This window comes from Tenrec ecaudatus, chromosome 16 (assembly GCF_050624435.1).
Source record: "Tenrec ecaudatus isolate mTenEca1 chromosome 16, mTenEca1.hap1, whole genome shotgun sequence".
In the NCBI taxonomy this organism is placed as follows: Eukaryota; Metazoa; Chordata; class Mammalia; order Afrosoricida; family Tenrecidae; genus Tenrec; species Tenrec ecaudatus.
This window is the reverse complement of record NC_134545.1, coordinates 82,210,557-82,226,368: the sequence shown is the minus strand read 5'-3', so window position 1 is coordinate 82,226,368 and position 15,812 is coordinate 82,210,557. Positions and strand designations below refer to the sequence as shown.

Here is a 15,812-nt window from a genome sequence, read left to right as displayed (position 1 = left end):
GCGATGGCAATCAAGATTCTTGGGAAGATTTCATGAGGGAAGGCGGTAAGCACACATCTCCCATTGCCAAATGCCCTCCACCGAGCCAAAGTCAATTAGAACAGGGGGACTCAACGGCCTTTGCAAAGAAGGGGCCCACTTTTATTTTGCATGAGATTTGTGGTGAGCTGGGAAGAGAGGGGCAATGGAGGGGCCTCGAAAGTACTATCTTCCCCCACCCTGGAAATCTTAAACCGCAAATAAAGGGTGTGCACACAGGCATGCGTACCTGCGTAAGCACATAAGTGGATGTATGCACCTTTCACTTTGGAAGAGTACGTGTCGTGCATACACAGCTTCCCAGCCTGAAGTTGCTCCAGATGAGCTGTGACATCTCTCAGTGGAATCCAGTTTCCTGGCTGCAGACTTCCTGCCTGGGCCACAGGAGCCAGCCAGGAGGCCTGCTAACTGCCCCCATACTCCCAGAGCATGACAGTCAACAGGCTGAAGCTGGCCAGGGAGTGTGTGGGGAAGCCAGACTGGGTGTGGCCTGGGGGGCAACCTCAGAGTAGGACCAGTGGTGTGCAAAAAACCAGGGCCTGAGGAATGGGACACCCCACTTTGTCTCTTATCAGCAGATCGGAGGTGTGGCAGTAGGCAAGTTGCTGCCACCCCACGCTGGGCTCCCATTTGCCCTTCTGATAGGCCCTCTGGTTCCACGAGTGTACTCATCTTTTGCCTGCCTCCCTGCCAGCCAGTGGGGCTTCCCAAACAGAGGGCCTATTGAAAGCCATGGCCAGAGCCTCTGGTATTCCCTCCAGCCTCAGTCAGGGACAGACTTGGGTAGTTTCTGTCCCTCCAGTTCCTGCCCTCAGATGACCTGTCCTCCGGCCCTAACTACTGGCAACTGGGACCTCATCCTTCTTTCCTTCCCAGAAGGGACTGGGTCCCAGGGGAGGGGAGAGCAGGGCGCAGGCAGGTAGCTGGGCAGCCTGGCGTAAGATGGAGGGCAGCTGGACCCCCAGCCCAGAGCGTACCACAGAACGCGTGAGGGGCAGACACGGAACAACATCTGACAAACCGAATTTTATTAAGAAAAGCATATTAGTAATACTGAATGAGGCACATCGGTCCCCTCTCTGCCCACATTCCCCTCTCCACCCTCCCTTCTGGCCTTTAGTGGACACTGTAGCAATCCTCTGGGCCTGCAGGTGGCCCCAGCCCTTTTTGCTGCGAGCTGGTCAGCATGATCTTGGGCTGGAGAAGGTCGTAGTAACTAAAGAGGATGGCTTATGAGGCACTCTCCAGCATCCAAAAGTTCTGGGCCAGGTCAAATGGCCGTCCCTACGCCATTCGGCCTCAAGTGGAGAGTAGAGGCTGCCTTCTGCATTCTTCTCATATCTGGCAGACAGAGGAAATGCCAGGAGTCTGGAGGCCATGTGGAAAGGCACATCTAGAAGAGCCCAGAAGCTCCAGGCACCTCGGAATGGACAAGGCACGGAAAGACCCGGGCGATACTGCTTCTGAGTAAGGGTCCCTGGGCCAGGGGCTCGGACAGGGGCTCTCAAATGGTTGGTCCTGAGTGAGCATGCAACTGTTAGCTGGAGCTAAACACTCATTTGGGGTTTGGGGCCGCAGAACTCAGTGCCAGGTGCCTGGTATCCTGTGCCCAAGCTGCAGCCCAGGGAGGAATCAGGAATCCCCAGGATGAAGGCGACATGAGTCTTCGTCCATCTTGGTTCTTCACCTGGTAATGTAGAAGCCAGTGGGAAGGGGAAGTGATTCTCTCTTGCCCGCCTCCCTCAAGGGCCGAAGAAGACTCTGAAAACTTCTGCTGGCCTGGGACCAGAGAGCTGTGGCAGGCCCGGGAGACTGCAGCACCCGGAGATCAGCACAAGCAGACTCTGGGGACCTCCATGGCCCAAGATCCACATGGAACCTGCAACAGAAGAACCAAAGTCACCAAGCACTGCCCCAGTATCTCAGCAAATCCCGCCCCCGGTGCTGGGTGGCAGCATGAAACAGTGACACCCAGCTGAGATCCCAGTCTGAGACATTGAAGCACTCAGCTGACCCTTTGGGCTCCAGAGTTCGAGAATTTCCCAGAAAAAGAAAAATCCCAATAACAGTCTGCAGCATGTATTAAGCTCCTAGTATATAGGGAGAACGACGAGGCTGTCTACTCCTATAAGCGTGAAGAGTCCCAGGAGCCCACCGAGCAGTTCTACTCTGTCCCACAGGGCCACTGTGGGCTGGAACGCAACCCAAGGCAGTGGGCTTTTAGATTGGTATGGTTAATGAACTCAGCTGCTAGCCACACTGCTAGAGATTTGTGTCCACCCAGAGGTGCGCAGAAAAAAGGCCTGATGACCTACTTTTGAAAATAAGGCCCCTGAGACCCCTGTGGGGTAGTTTTCCCATGACACAACCAGGTCACCATGAGTCAGAATGGACTAGAAGCTAACTGGGATGCACGCCTTATACAGTATCGCAGGGCCCTGCAGAGGCCTAACTGCCAGAGTGCATGCACATCCTTGTCCCACCACTCCCTAGCCGTGAGGCCTTGTTCTAGTTATTTAACCTCTGACTCATTTTCTTCCTCCAGCAAATGGGATAAGAAGATTGCTGAAAGGTCTATGAATACGTACATGCAGTGCCAGGCTAGGATGACAGCGATGTATATAAAATGTGTGTGTTATACCTTCACAAGGACCCTGGGTGGCCTAGTGGGGTCACACATCGGTCTGCTAAACACAAAGTCAACAACAGGAAACCACCAGTCACTCTATGGGAGAAAGATGCTTTCTACTCCTGAAACAACTTACAGTCTTGGAAGCCCACTGGGGCGGTTCTACCCTGTCCTGTAGAGTCGCTCTCAGTCAGTGGGGAGTGGGTTTGGAGTTTGTGGTGGCACAGTGGGGTAAGCATGGGGCTGCTAAGCAGAGTGCATGGCAGGTTACCAGCTACTCCATGGGAGAAAGAGGGAGCAGTCTGCAGAAAAACAATGGCGCCCTTCTTCTCTGCCCTGCAGGGGCCCTCTCGGTGGGTTTGGTCTATTCCTGTTTTTAATCCAGAGGGTAGAACTGTTTCCGGAAGCAGAGGCTCTGAAGGACACATACAGCAAGGCCGGCTTTTCTCAAATCCAAACAGTACAGTCACCGTTTCCTCCTTCTAACTGTCTCTGTATTTTGTGGGAAACGAGGGCTGTTTTTGTAGCCAAAGTTCTATGAGCCCATCCAGGAAACCATCAGGTCTCTTACCTTCCAGGGCCTTGGCCAGCTGTTCACTCCAGCTCCAGATTTTTCTGCTCTCTCAGGTTGGCGGAGCCTGCTTGGTTTAGCTCCAGATTTTTCTGCTCTCTCAGGTTGGCGGAGCCTGCTTGGTTTAGCTCCAGATTTTTCTGCTCTCTCAGGTTGGCGGAGCCCGCTTGGTTTCACGGTCAATGCCAAGAACTCTTACAGATGTGTTCCACTTGACTGAGAAGCCATCCTGAGCCATCAGTCCCCCAAATAAAGAACTCACTGCCCTTGAATGGACCCCAACTCGGAGCGACCTCCCTATGTAGGGTTTGTGAGGCTCTAACTCGTCACAGGACTAGACAGCCCCACCTTTCTTCCACGGAGAGGCTTATCCTGAACTATGAATCTCGCTCTCACTGCCAAGGAGTCAGCTCAGACTCATAGACCCTGCAGGCCAGGGTAGAACTGCCCTGTGGGTTTCCAACACTGTAACTCTTTCTGAGAGTAGAAAGCCTCATCTTTCGTCCATGGAGTGGCAGGTGGTTTCTAGCTGCAAACTTTGTGTTTAGCAGCCTAACTCAGAACCACTTCGCCACCAAGATATTCAAGCCCACCAAACCTTGGGTCTTGGCATAAGGCTTCTCATTATCCTGGATGGGGCAGATGATCCCCCACCACCCCTTCTGCTGGTGAAACTCCTTGGCCTCCTGACTGTATTCCCCAATCTTCCAAGATTCGTGTCCTCAAGCTGGGCAGCATAGGGCCGCTTGGAATCTTAAGGTGAGACGATTTGGTCAGAGCTAGGTAATACTGTAACCTAAGCTACAGGGGCTTCTCTGTCTTTGGTATACCTATTATTCCCGCCCTGACCCTCCAAGGGGCAATGACCGCCGTGGACACAGGCATTTGGTCTTGAAGCCCAAGAAAGGTATCTCGTGGGCCGGGTTCTGGGAACACTCTGCCCTAAAGTAAAACAGCGCTGCCCTGAGAGGTCCGGTTGGCTTGTCTTGGCCCAGGGTTCCCTAGCTGTAAAAACAACTTGGGGTGAGGCTCACCTTGACATTCTGAGATGGTTGGGGGAAAGGGGAATGTCTCTCATACAAACAGGTGGGATGGGGTGGGGGTTATGCAGATGCCCGTGGGAGGCGAGGCTTGGAAGAGGCTTGTAACACTGCAAGGCCAGAAGTCAGTGATGTGTTGGACAGCGGTGGGGCTGGCACAGGTGAGGGAAGCCTCCCCAAGTGCAAGGGCCGGTCCAATCCAGTCTCACGCGCGCAGATGGGTCCCAGCCTAAACCATCCAAGCACCGAGGGGTGGGCTGGAAGGGACTTCGTGGTCCGTTCGAAAAACCACTCGTCACTGAACCGGCTGGGGCCCGTCCCAGCTCTGCCAGCTGCCGCCTGCGGGCTCCAAGAGCACCCAGGAAATGGAGCTCCTCCGGTGGTGGGGCGGGAGAGAAGTTGGACGCCGTGGCGCGGTCCTAAGGCTGGTTCCAATTCGGGATCCTCCCCCGGATCTACGCGGCGCCTGTCCACGTCTTGCTCTCAGCCTGGACAAGGAACCGCCTCGGGGCGGCCCGTCGGAGGACGTGATTGCAGCGCTGTCCCGGTCCCCGGAGAGGGCGATGTGGGCCGAGTAGCGCATCCCCGGCCGGCCGGGTACTGCAAGGCAGAGTGCTGGAGCCTGGGCGCAGGCGGCCGCGGGCACGCAGGGTCAGGGAAGGGGGCCAGGGCGCAGGGCAGCGGCGGCGTGGGGAGGCCAGGGCGCGGCCCTCCCGAGGGTGCCCTGCGCGGGCCGGGCCGGGCCGGGCGGGGCGGCGGCGGCGCGCTCACACCACTTCCCGCTCGCCCCGGCAGCGGCGGTAGCAGCCGCCGAGCGCCGACAGCAGGTAGAGGCCGAGGCAGAGGCCGCCGCAGACGGCGGCCGCCAGGAACGCGCGGTAGGCGCAGGGCAGCGAGTAGTCCTTGAGGTTGCAGTAACTGTGGCGCTGCGTCTGGTCCACCATGATGCCCGTGGCGGCGCCGTAGAGCGCGGCCGCCAGCAGGTCGTGCGCCACGTTGACCGCGAGCCAGCGGGCGCCCAGCAGCGGCACCAGCTCGTGCTTGCCCAGCAGCGTCAGGAAGTAGAGGGCCAGCGTCAGCAGCCAGAAGAGCACGGACACGAAGAGCGCGAAGTGCACGGCGCCCTGGTACTTGCTGGTGGCGATGGTGACCCAGAAGGCGGCTCCCGCCAGCAGCTGCAGCAGCCGCAGCACGCCCAGCGGGCTGCGCAGGAAGGGCCGCTGCAGGCTCACCGCGCCCCGGGCCGCGCGCGCTGGCTGCGGCGGCGGCTGGCGCGGGGGTGGCGGGAGCATGGCCCCCGGGCGCGGGGGCGGCGGCGGCGGCGCCCCGAGCAGCGGAATGGCGGCGCTTGGCTGGCGGGAGCGGCCCGGCCCGGCCCTGCTGCCGGCGGCTCCCTGCGCGTCCTCGGCGCTTCCTCTCGGCCTCTCCCAGCCCTGCCCCTCCTTTCTCTCTGTTTCCTTCTCTGGACCCACCCCTCCTACCCTCCATCCCTCCTACCCTCCACCCCTCCATCCCTCCACCCCTCCTACCCTCCACCCCTCCTACCCTCCACCCCTCCTACCCTCCACCCCTCCATCCCTCCACCCCTCCTACCCTCCACCCCTCCTACCCTCCACCCCTCCATCCCTCCACCCCTCCTACCCTCCACCCCTCCTACCCTCCACCCCTCCAACCCTCCATCCCTCCTACCCTCCACCCCTCCTACCCTCCACCCCTCCTACCCTCCACCCCTCCTACCCTCCACCCCTCCTACCCTCCACCCCTCTGGGCTTCCTTCCACCACTCACTCACTCCCGCCGCCTCCCTCCCGCCCCGGCGCCCCTCCCGGCCCCTGCTTTCCCCTCTTTGCGCACCCAGACCCCTGCGCCTGGTCCTTACTTCCTTCGAGCGCCCCCAGCCCGCCCCGCAGCCTCGCGGCCCCAGCATCTCCCCTTTTCCCTCCTGGGGCTCCAGCCTGCCCCACTGCAAAGTTTGCCACATCTGGGCCTGCCCTGCTCTCGCCCCGCCTGGGAAGGAAATCTGGCTTCCTGAGCGCCCTCCAATCTCTCTCTGGCTGGGCCCCTTTCTCTATCTTTTTGACTTTTTTTTTAATTAGTTGGGATTTAATGTATTTATCATTCCATATTTCAATCACGTCCAATAGAATGTGCAGTTGCTACCACAATCCGTTCCCAACCATTCTTTTTCTACATGGACTCCTTGACACCGTCCCCCTTTTATACCACCACCACCACCACTGTAAACTTCCCTCCCCCCCCAAAACCCCTTCTTCTACTTGCTGCCTCTATAGGTTCATCAATCCTGAGTTTTATAGAGGGAAACACGGAAAAGCATGTAACAGCTTCAGGAGGATGACCTCCACGGACAGAACACCTCTGAGATACACTCTAATATAAACAGCAAAACCAAACCAAAAATACAGAACGCTTTGGAAACCAGATCAAGTCCAGCCGCTGGGCTCCTATCATTCAGTTTTCTTCTCCAGGCTTTACCTTAGAGCAGCGTCCAGCCTCAGAGTAGGGCGGGTCTGGAATTGACATTCACTGGGGCCTGAGCACCTAGACAAGTGGTTCTCAACCTGTGGGCCAAGACCCCTCTGGAGGAGTCAAACAACCCTTTCACGGGGTAGCCCGATTCCCAACAGTAGCAAAATGACTGTTATGAAGTAACAACGAAGATCATTTTATGGTTGGGGGTCACCACAATATGAGGAACTGTATTAAAGGGTCAAGGCATTAGGAAGGTTGAGAACCACTGACCTAGACCATGCTCCAAGGCCCACTTCAAAAGCAGCCTGCAAAAAGCTGATTCAGTGACTGCAGAGTAAGGGATTACCACCACCACCACCACCACCATCATCGCAGGTCTCACTGCCCCAGGCCACACCCCACAAAACAAAATCCTATCAGCCCCACTCTGTCATACCCCCGCCCCCAATCTAGGTCTGGAATGGCTACAAAGCTGGTAGGCTTAACCATTAGGCAGAACTGCCTTCGATCAAGCTGATGGTGCTTTGATGTGCTTGTGATGCTCAGCCGACCTCGTTAAGCCTCAAAACAGCCCCAAGAGATAAACACGATCATGCTCTTCATTTCACTGAGCTGGAAAAGAAGCCTTAAAGGGTGACACTTTATTCCTAAAACGCAGACCTGCTTCTTCAGTAAACAGCTCCTCCCACTAAGCCCAAGATTGAATTCTCTCTCCTACCTGGAACATAATTCACCATCTGGACACCCCTCCTCCCCGTCCCAGACTTCTAACTCCCTGGCTTCTCACTTCCATTCCCCACTCAGGATACCAACCAATCAAACCCCTTAAGTTTCCCAAATAAACCCCCCAAAACTGGTTCTGACTTATAGTTACCATAGAGGATGGAGGAGAACAGCCCCTTTGGGTTTCTGAGGCTTAAATCTTTAGGGGACCAGACAAACTCGTCTTTCTCCTGTGGTTTCACTGGTGGGTTCAAACTGCTGACTTTGCATTTAGAAGCTCAACGTGCAGCCCACTAAACCACCAGGGCACCTAAATAAGCCCAGGATGCCCTTTATTCCTAGATTCCAACATGGCCAGCAAACTCCTGTTTATCTGTCAATACCCACATTAAAAGAAGCCCAAGTCGCATAGCCAGTTTTGAGTTGGCCTCAAGAGTGAAGATCGGTTTAAAGGTTCCCTCCTTTGGTCCAGCTTCCTTGTCTGTTATCTGCCCACTCCCCCAGGCCTCCACTTGGAGCTTCCCTCTGCAGTCATTCCAGGTTGGCTACTTTGTACCCTGTGGGTATCATGATTTTGCCACCCTAGTCTGGGCCCAGTGTATAGCAGGCAGGCCCTCAGTAAAGGGCAGCGGAGCTGGTAGGACTGAGTGACTGTAGGAACAGCAGTGGAACTGAGAGAGGCCCTTACCCTGAGCTCACATACATCAGATGCCTGGCTGCTTCATGCCCTTATCTGGTCACAGGACGAGCCCACTGGGCCTTGGCCTGGCTGAGCAGGCTCTTCTGCCAGCAGCCTGATTCCCTTGAGGAGAAAAAAAAATGATGTGGCTTCTCTAGACACTAAAGTCACTGCCCACTCACGCCACCTACAGGTGCCTGACCCTTAAAAGGATCCAGAAACCTCTGCACGTCTATTTGTACTGAACAAATGATCATGCCTGCGGTCACATACATATTTAGGTAAAGTAGGGTGGGCAGGGAGGCGCCTCGTCCAGGCTCTGGAGTGGGGTCCCCTGGGCTCGGCAACACAGCTTCATCATTATTGAGTTGACCTTTTATTCAAGTGCTCACAACCACCACATCGCAACGCTAGACATCATGATAAGCACTTAATACTCATCGCTCCCCTTGCTCCTCCCACCAGCCCTATAAAACAACTCTTCTCAGCTCTGGGTCACGGCTGGGGAAAACTGGGGTCAAGGAGGTTGATCTTGTTCATGGAGCCAACTGGTGACTGGTGTCGCAGGCTCCATACGGTATTCAAAGCGCCTTTTAAAAAAATCATTTTATTGGGGGCTGATACAACTCTTATCACAATCCATACATACATCAATTGTGTAAAGCATATTTGTACATTCATTGCCCTCATCATTCTCAAAACATTTGCTCTCCACCTAAGCCCCTGACATCAGCTTCTCATTTTCCACTCCCCTCCTGCTCCCTCATGAACTCTTGATAATTTATAAATTATTATTTTGTCATATCTTTCCCTGTCTGATGTCTCCCTTCACCTAATTTTCTGTTGTTCATCCCCCAGGGAGGAGTTCACATGTAGAGAAAGTTTCATCATTTCTACATCACACCCTGACTGGCTCGTCTCCTCCCCGAGACCCTTCTGTAAGGGGGTGTCCAGTGGCCTACAAATGGGATTTGGGTCTCCACTCCGCACTCCCCCCTTCATTTACTATGATATGATTTTTTTTGTTCTGATGATGCCTGATACCTGATCCCTTCAACACCTCGTGATCGCACAGGCTGGTGTGCTTCTTCCATGTGGACTTTGTTGCTTCTGAGTTAGATGGCCACTTATTTACCTTCAAGCCTTTTAGACCCCAGATGCTATACCTTTTGATAGCTGGGCACCATCAGCTTACTTAACTACATTTGCTTATGTACCCACTTTGTCTTCAGCGATCATATCAGGGAGGTGTGCACACAATGATATGATTTTTTGTTCTTTGATGCCTGGTAACTGATCCCTTTGGCACCTCGTGATTGCACAGGCTGGTGTGCTTCTTCCATGTGGGCTTTGTTGCTTCTGAGCTAGATGGCCGCTTGTTTACCTTCAAGTTTTTAAGACCCCAGATGCTAAATCTTTTGATAGCCAGGCACCATCAGCTTTCTTCACCACATTTGCTTATGCACCCGCTTTGTCTTCATCAATTGTTTGGGAAGGTGAGCATCATAGAATGCCAGTTTAATAGAACAAAGTATTCTTGCATTGAGGGAGTACTTGAGTGGAGGCCCAATAACCATCTGTTACCTTAATACTAAACCTATTAAATATATGCACATAGATCTATTTCCCCATCCTCATAAATATATTTATATATGTACATGCCTTTATTTAGACTTATATATGCCCTTTGCTTCCTAGCTCTTTCCTCTATTTCCTCAAAGCACTTGCCCCCCACCACCACTAATCATGGGTTCAGTAGGCACAATTGTACAGTATATATATATATATATATATATAAAATCATAAAGTCATAGAGAGCATGAGAGATAGAAGAGAGAGTCAAATAATGGAGTCATATACATTTCATGGTAGCATGCTCACCTTCTGGATGGCCATGATCTTACCAGCCAGGTCCGCGCACAGCATGGGCCGAGGTGAGGTGTGGTAGAGACCTGGCAGGAGGCTGCAGGACCTGGCAGGAGGCTGGAGCACCCCGTTTATTGCTAACCCAAGGTTATATCTACTTAGGGAAGCATGATTACAGGTAACCACACGTCACAGGAAGGGGCAGGACAATAGGCATACACATTATAGGAAGGGGATGTACAATGGGCATAGGCTTAGCAGGAAGGAGTTGAGCTAGGGCTGTACGCATGATAGGAAGGGAAGAAACTAGAGGCATCCATGTGACAAGAAGGGAGGACCCTAGATTCACGATGGCAGCCTAACCTTGGCCACCCTTGTGTGGGCTTGACCTCTCTGGGGTCTACTACAAGGAAACAGACAATTACTATCCTTATCAGAAGGGAGTGGGCCCTATTTGTTGTGGGATGAACAGTGGTGACTGCTTGCTCTAGATGGCTGATAGCTCTTAGGGAGAATGACCCCTGATCTACTTCTGATGACCTCCAAGTGTATAGTCATTCGCAAGCAGCTGAATTTGGCATATATTTGGAGGAGACAACTTGAGAGAAATCCTTTTGTTTCCCACAGTACATGCCTTTATTTAGACCTCTATAAATGCCCTTTGCCTCCTAGCTCTTTCCTCTATTTCCTCAAAGCGCTTTTATAGCTTGCTCCTGCTTTTTGTTCTCAGCTACGTGAAAGTGAGAAAGCAGGGACCCAAACTAGTGAAGTGGCTTCCTCAGAGAATCATGACCTGTGGGTCAGTGTTAGAACTAAAACCTAGAACCACTGCCGAGAATTTGGGGGCTTTTCCTCAGTATCCCTCAGTAATTCTTGGGGAGACCCTCTCAGTGTCAGCAGGGCTGGGGCTGGGACTGACAGCTAGGGCCAGATGTGGGTACTGAAAGCCATTTCTGAGTCGACCACCAATGCAAACAAAACCTTGAGGGAAGATAATCTGTTTTCTTAAAAAGGGCATCGTGGAGAGCAAATGCTTTGAAATTGATGGGGGCAAAGAATGTACAGATGTGCTTTACACAATTGATATATGTGTGGATTGTGATAAGAGTTGTATAAGTCCCTAATAAAATGTTTTTTAAAAATAACAAAAAATTTAAACAATAAATAAATAAGGGCATCAGGAGACTTGAGGGTTAGGGCGCCACTTGGTGGGCATAAACATTTCACCTTGGCTCCTTGTAAGGAAGGCCTGAAAAGAAAAGACGATTGGATGGGTGGATGGATGGATGATGGGTGGGTGGGTGGATGGATGGATGATGGGTGGATGGGTGGATGGATGGATGATGGGTGGATGGGTGGATGGGTGGATGGATGGGTGGATGGATGGATGGGTGGATGGGTGGATGGATGGATGATGGGTGGGTGGATGGGTGGATGGATGGGTAGATGGGTGGATGGATGGATGATGGGTGGATGGATGGATAAGGCCTGGGGAGTAGATTTGGAGGGATATTTTGTAACCTATTGACATTCCCAGGGTCAGTCCAGCAGCTTCTCTGGAGGGCATAACCATACAGAAATCTCTTGATTCTGCCCAAGTGCACAGTCCTGACAGAATGCAGTGGAGAATGCAGGAATGAAGAGGACCAGTCACTTCCTACTGGGAGGGAAGGAGCCCTGGTGACCTCATGGATTATGCATGGCTGCTAACTTCAAAGTCAGTAGTGGAAAACCACTAGCTGCTCCTCTTTCTATGAAGAGTTACAGTCTCGGAAACCCACAGGGGTGGTTCTACCCTATCCTCTAGGGCTGCCGTGAGTCAGAATAGATTGAATGACAGTGAGTTATGGAGTTTGGGATGGGAATGCTGGAGGTGGGCACGGGTGAGGTGTGGATGAGAGTTGTAAGGAAAGCACAGAAGAGAGAAGGGAAGTCTGGGTAGTAGGAGGAGCAGGGGCGAGCCTTAAAGAACAAGGTGTCATTCAAGAGTCGACAGAATTTTGACCAGGCAGATGGCAGGGAGTTAGTGGCATCTGGACTACCCCTGGCTGTTTTCACTTGCTGTGCCAAGAACTAAGGTAATCTCCACTCTTTACCCAGCCATCTTTCAGGGATGTTTGCAGCAAATATTCCTGAGGGATGAGGAACAGGAGCAGGCTTCCTTATTGCCTCCTGGTAAAGCAGTGGGGGTGGGTGCCTTTCTGGGCTCCCCAGCCACAGATCTGTTTGGATGGTTGGGACAGAGGGCCACAGCATGAGTAATATCTATTGGGGCTCCTCTGCTCACCCAGGTGAGACGTGGGGACCAGAGGAACAGATGAAGCATGATGCTCTTGCAGTTTGCTGTGCTGTCAGAAAGGCCTTGGTCTCTGAGTGTTGCTGACTGCCCTGGACCCAGAGCAGAGCAGAGCAGAGCAGACCATCTCAGTCTAGTGTAGCAGAAGCCACGTGTTCCAGAGGCTGGGCACGGGAGCAGTTTGTTTAATCTCTAACATGTTATGTCTATCGCTACTGTGGAGACTAGACACAGCAGGAAAGAAACTAATTCAACAATTTCTGCATGTACAATTCAGTGACATTGACTGCATTCTTAAGTTATGTAGTCATTCTCACCCTCTATTTAGGAGCCGTCCCTTCCTATTAATATATACTCTGAATTAATATTAATAAAGTATTATTAACATTTAGCATATACTCTTAATTAAGTATTCATATACTTCCTAGTAACATACACCATCTCCTAAAATTCCTATCTCCTCTTTTGCGTTGCTGTAATTTAATCCCATATGTGGTTCATGAAAAGATGCCCGGGGGCACTGTCGGTAGGCATTGGGCTGTTAACCACAGATGGTCAGTTAAGCCCACCAGCTACTCCTCAGAGGAAGACTAGGTTTCTCCTCCCATGAAGATTTAAAGTCTCAGAAACCATATATAGGTTGCCATGAATCTGAATTAACTCGATGACAGCGGGTTATAGTTCTTCAAAGAACATCATGATCAAGGCAAGCCTTCTTTACTAAGTAATGAGCTATTTTGTTGTTAGTCATTAATAAGCTACTCCATTGTTTGGCTTTGAAAGGAGTTCAAGGAATGTGTTTGTTTTAAAGTGTAAGGAGTATCTCAGGGCAATCATTTAAGAGGTTCATGTTCTCCGTGGATCCGGGAAGTCTAGATTCCATAGAGATTTAAAATTCTGTCCTGCGGTTTCCCTCTTCTGATCATGATGCATTTATATAAGCTGATCCAAAGGTTTAATTATGATAACCAGGTACCATCCACTCCTTTGGGCTCATGGCAAAGGAGGCCGTTGTTCATGGAGGCAATTTGCCATATATTTTATGAACTGCTAACTGCAAGGTCCGGGGTTCAAACCCACCAGCCATGCTGCAGGAGAGCGATGAGGCTATGTGCTCCCTATGAGGCTACCTAGCATGACTAGGAGTCAGAACGGACTGGGGGGTTTGGGAGTAGGGGTGGGGTCTGAGTGCTCCTGCTATTTCTGACCCTCCTCCTTCCTCTGTGACTGCACTGGAGAAGCCTTGCCCACTCCAGGCTTCTGCTGCTAGAAGCACAAGAACAGAGAACAGGAACCATTCTTCTCACAGGGTTTTCTCAGCTGACAAGACTGACCCCTGAGGCAGCGGAAAATGAGAACTGCTCGGATTCACGGGGTGATAGGACGTTCAGAGTGACTGTCACAGAGCATATCCAAGACTGTCTTTGTGGCTGAGAACCAATGAATGGATAATGGCACAATCCACACGCACACTCTGGAAACTCACCTTCCATCTCTACCTTCCAGTGGACATGTGAATGTCTAGACCAGGGGTCCTCAAACTTTTTTTTAACAGGGGGCCAGTTCACTGTCCCTCAGACCCGTTGGAGGGCCGGACTATAGTTTTAAAATAAAACTATGAACAAATTCCTATGCACACTACACATATCTTATTTTGAAGTAAAAAAAAAAAACGGGGCAAAAACACCCGGCAGGCTGGATAGATGTCCTTGGCAAGCCGCATGTGGCCCGCGGGCCGTAGTTTGAGGACCCCTGGTAGACGGCAACGAAACAGTTCTGTATTTCCGCCTAAGGAGATACAGAATCTTACAAGTGAAGTTGTTCTCCTGTGTTCCCCCCAAAATGAGGAAATTATACAGTCTCTGGCTATTGTCTCAAATTCTGTCATGCCCCCGTGGAGTAGTGGTTACGAGTTGTGCTGCTAACCACAAGGACACTAGTTCAAAACAACCAGCTGCTCCGCAGAAGAAAGACGAGGTTTTCTACTGCCATCAAGGGTTACAGTCTCAGAAACTCAGAGGCAGTTCTACCCTGTCCTTATAAGGTGGCGGTGAGTCAGAATCAACTCTGGCCATGAGGGGATTTTTTGTTTTGGAGAAAGACTAAATTGTAACACTAGCTTCCAACAATTTATATATAAAAAAATGAGGGAAAGAGAAGGAAAAGGGCTAGCATGTGTGAAAACTCCCTACAAACTTAACAGAGGAGATATGCAAATGACCAGTCTTCATTTTTGCCAGCAGGCGATATTGACCGAGATGACTTTCTTGTCTGATTACTTATTCCATTTGTCTCCTGCTCTCAACTGGCAGAGTCCCCAAGCCTTTATTCCTGATGCATATGAGACCTGTCATCTTGCCTTTTTTGGATTGCTTGAAGAAGCTAGCTACAGTCTCTGAAATCCTCCATAGGGTTGCTTATGGGACTCAATTCAATGGCAGTGGGTGTTACAGCTTCCCATCTGCCGTTACTGTTAGGCATGAAAGTTCTACTCCCAAGTGCCCCAGAGAATTGTCTGGCTTCCAAACTTCTTGTCCATGTGGTGGGTAGACTCGAAAGTGGCTCCCCTGACCGCTCCTTCCGATGTCCACTCCTTTGTGTACTCTCTCCCCTGGAGAAGGGATGGGACCTGTGACTCTCTCCTTACCCAGCGAAGCTACGGCTATGGTTTTGACAGAGGGATAAATATCCTGGCCGTGAATTGTGTAAGATTTTATGTAAGATTTTGCCTTGCTGGTAGACTTGCGCTGACAGACTTTCCTACTGGTTGGCAGAATCGAGTGGTCATTGGGAAGTGGGAAACATTGGAAGGAACTGCAAAAAAAAAAAAAAGGTTCCAGGCTTTGGGGACAGCTTCTATGTGCTGAAGATAGGCTCTCAACTCCAGCAGGCAAGAAACCAGGCCCTCAGTCCTACAGCTGCAGGAATGAATCCGGCCAACACTGGATGAGCTTGAAATGGATCCTTCCCCAGTCCAGCCTCCAGAGGAGACCGCAGCTAGACAAACACCTGTTGGCAATCTCGTGGTATGCTAAACAGCTGAGCCGATTAAGCCCTGACAGGATTTAGAAACCCTGTCAGGACAAGACAAGGGCCGTGTATGTGGGCATGTGTGTTTTTACTGCTAAGTTTGTGGTATGTAATGTGTTGCTTAGCAATAGAAAACAAATACATTCCACCCTATGGTAATGACCCAATTTCTCCTTGGTAATTTGGACCAGTCACGTAAGCCAGCAGGATAACCTAATTTTTCCTTGTCTTTCAGATGCCCAAAATGGACCATTGAGTCTGCCCATTCAATGGGACTTTTGTTATTTCTCCCAATGGACACATCTCCCTCCCTCCGATGGAATGAGACTTCCAACCCTGCAGGGCTCAAGGTTGCTGAGACAGAAGTTTAAAATTCTGCTCATGGGTCATCAGGCATAATCATGAGAGGAGCCAATTTCACGTCTACTCCCTGACATGCCTCATCACGTT

General features: G+C 51.6%; 1 protein-coding gene across 2 annotated transcripts; it reads right to left on the bottom strand.

The window, feature by feature from the left end:
* Positions 1-1,052: 1,052 nt before the first annotated feature.
* MARVELD1 (MARVEL domain containing 1) lies at positions 1,053-5,726 on the bottom strand. 2 transcript variants are annotated; one of them, XM_075533331.1, is made up of 2 exons: positions 3,240-5,726; positions 1,053-1,918 (listed from the first exon to the last, which is right to left on the bottom strand). In XM_075533331.1, the coding sequence occupies exon 1, from the start codon at positions 5,569-5,571 to the stop codon at positions 5,047-5,049; it is 525 nt and encodes a 174-aa protein (XP_075389446.1). In that variant the 5' UTR covers positions 5,572-5,726; the 3' UTR covers positions 1,053-1,918; positions 3,240-5,046. The 2 variants fall into 2 exon arrangements, with proteins under 2 accessions (XP_075389446.1, XP_075389447.1); XM_075533332.1 differs by having other exon boundaries at positions 4,274-5,726.
* Between the last annotated feature and the right edge of the window lie 10,086 nt (positions 5,727-15,812).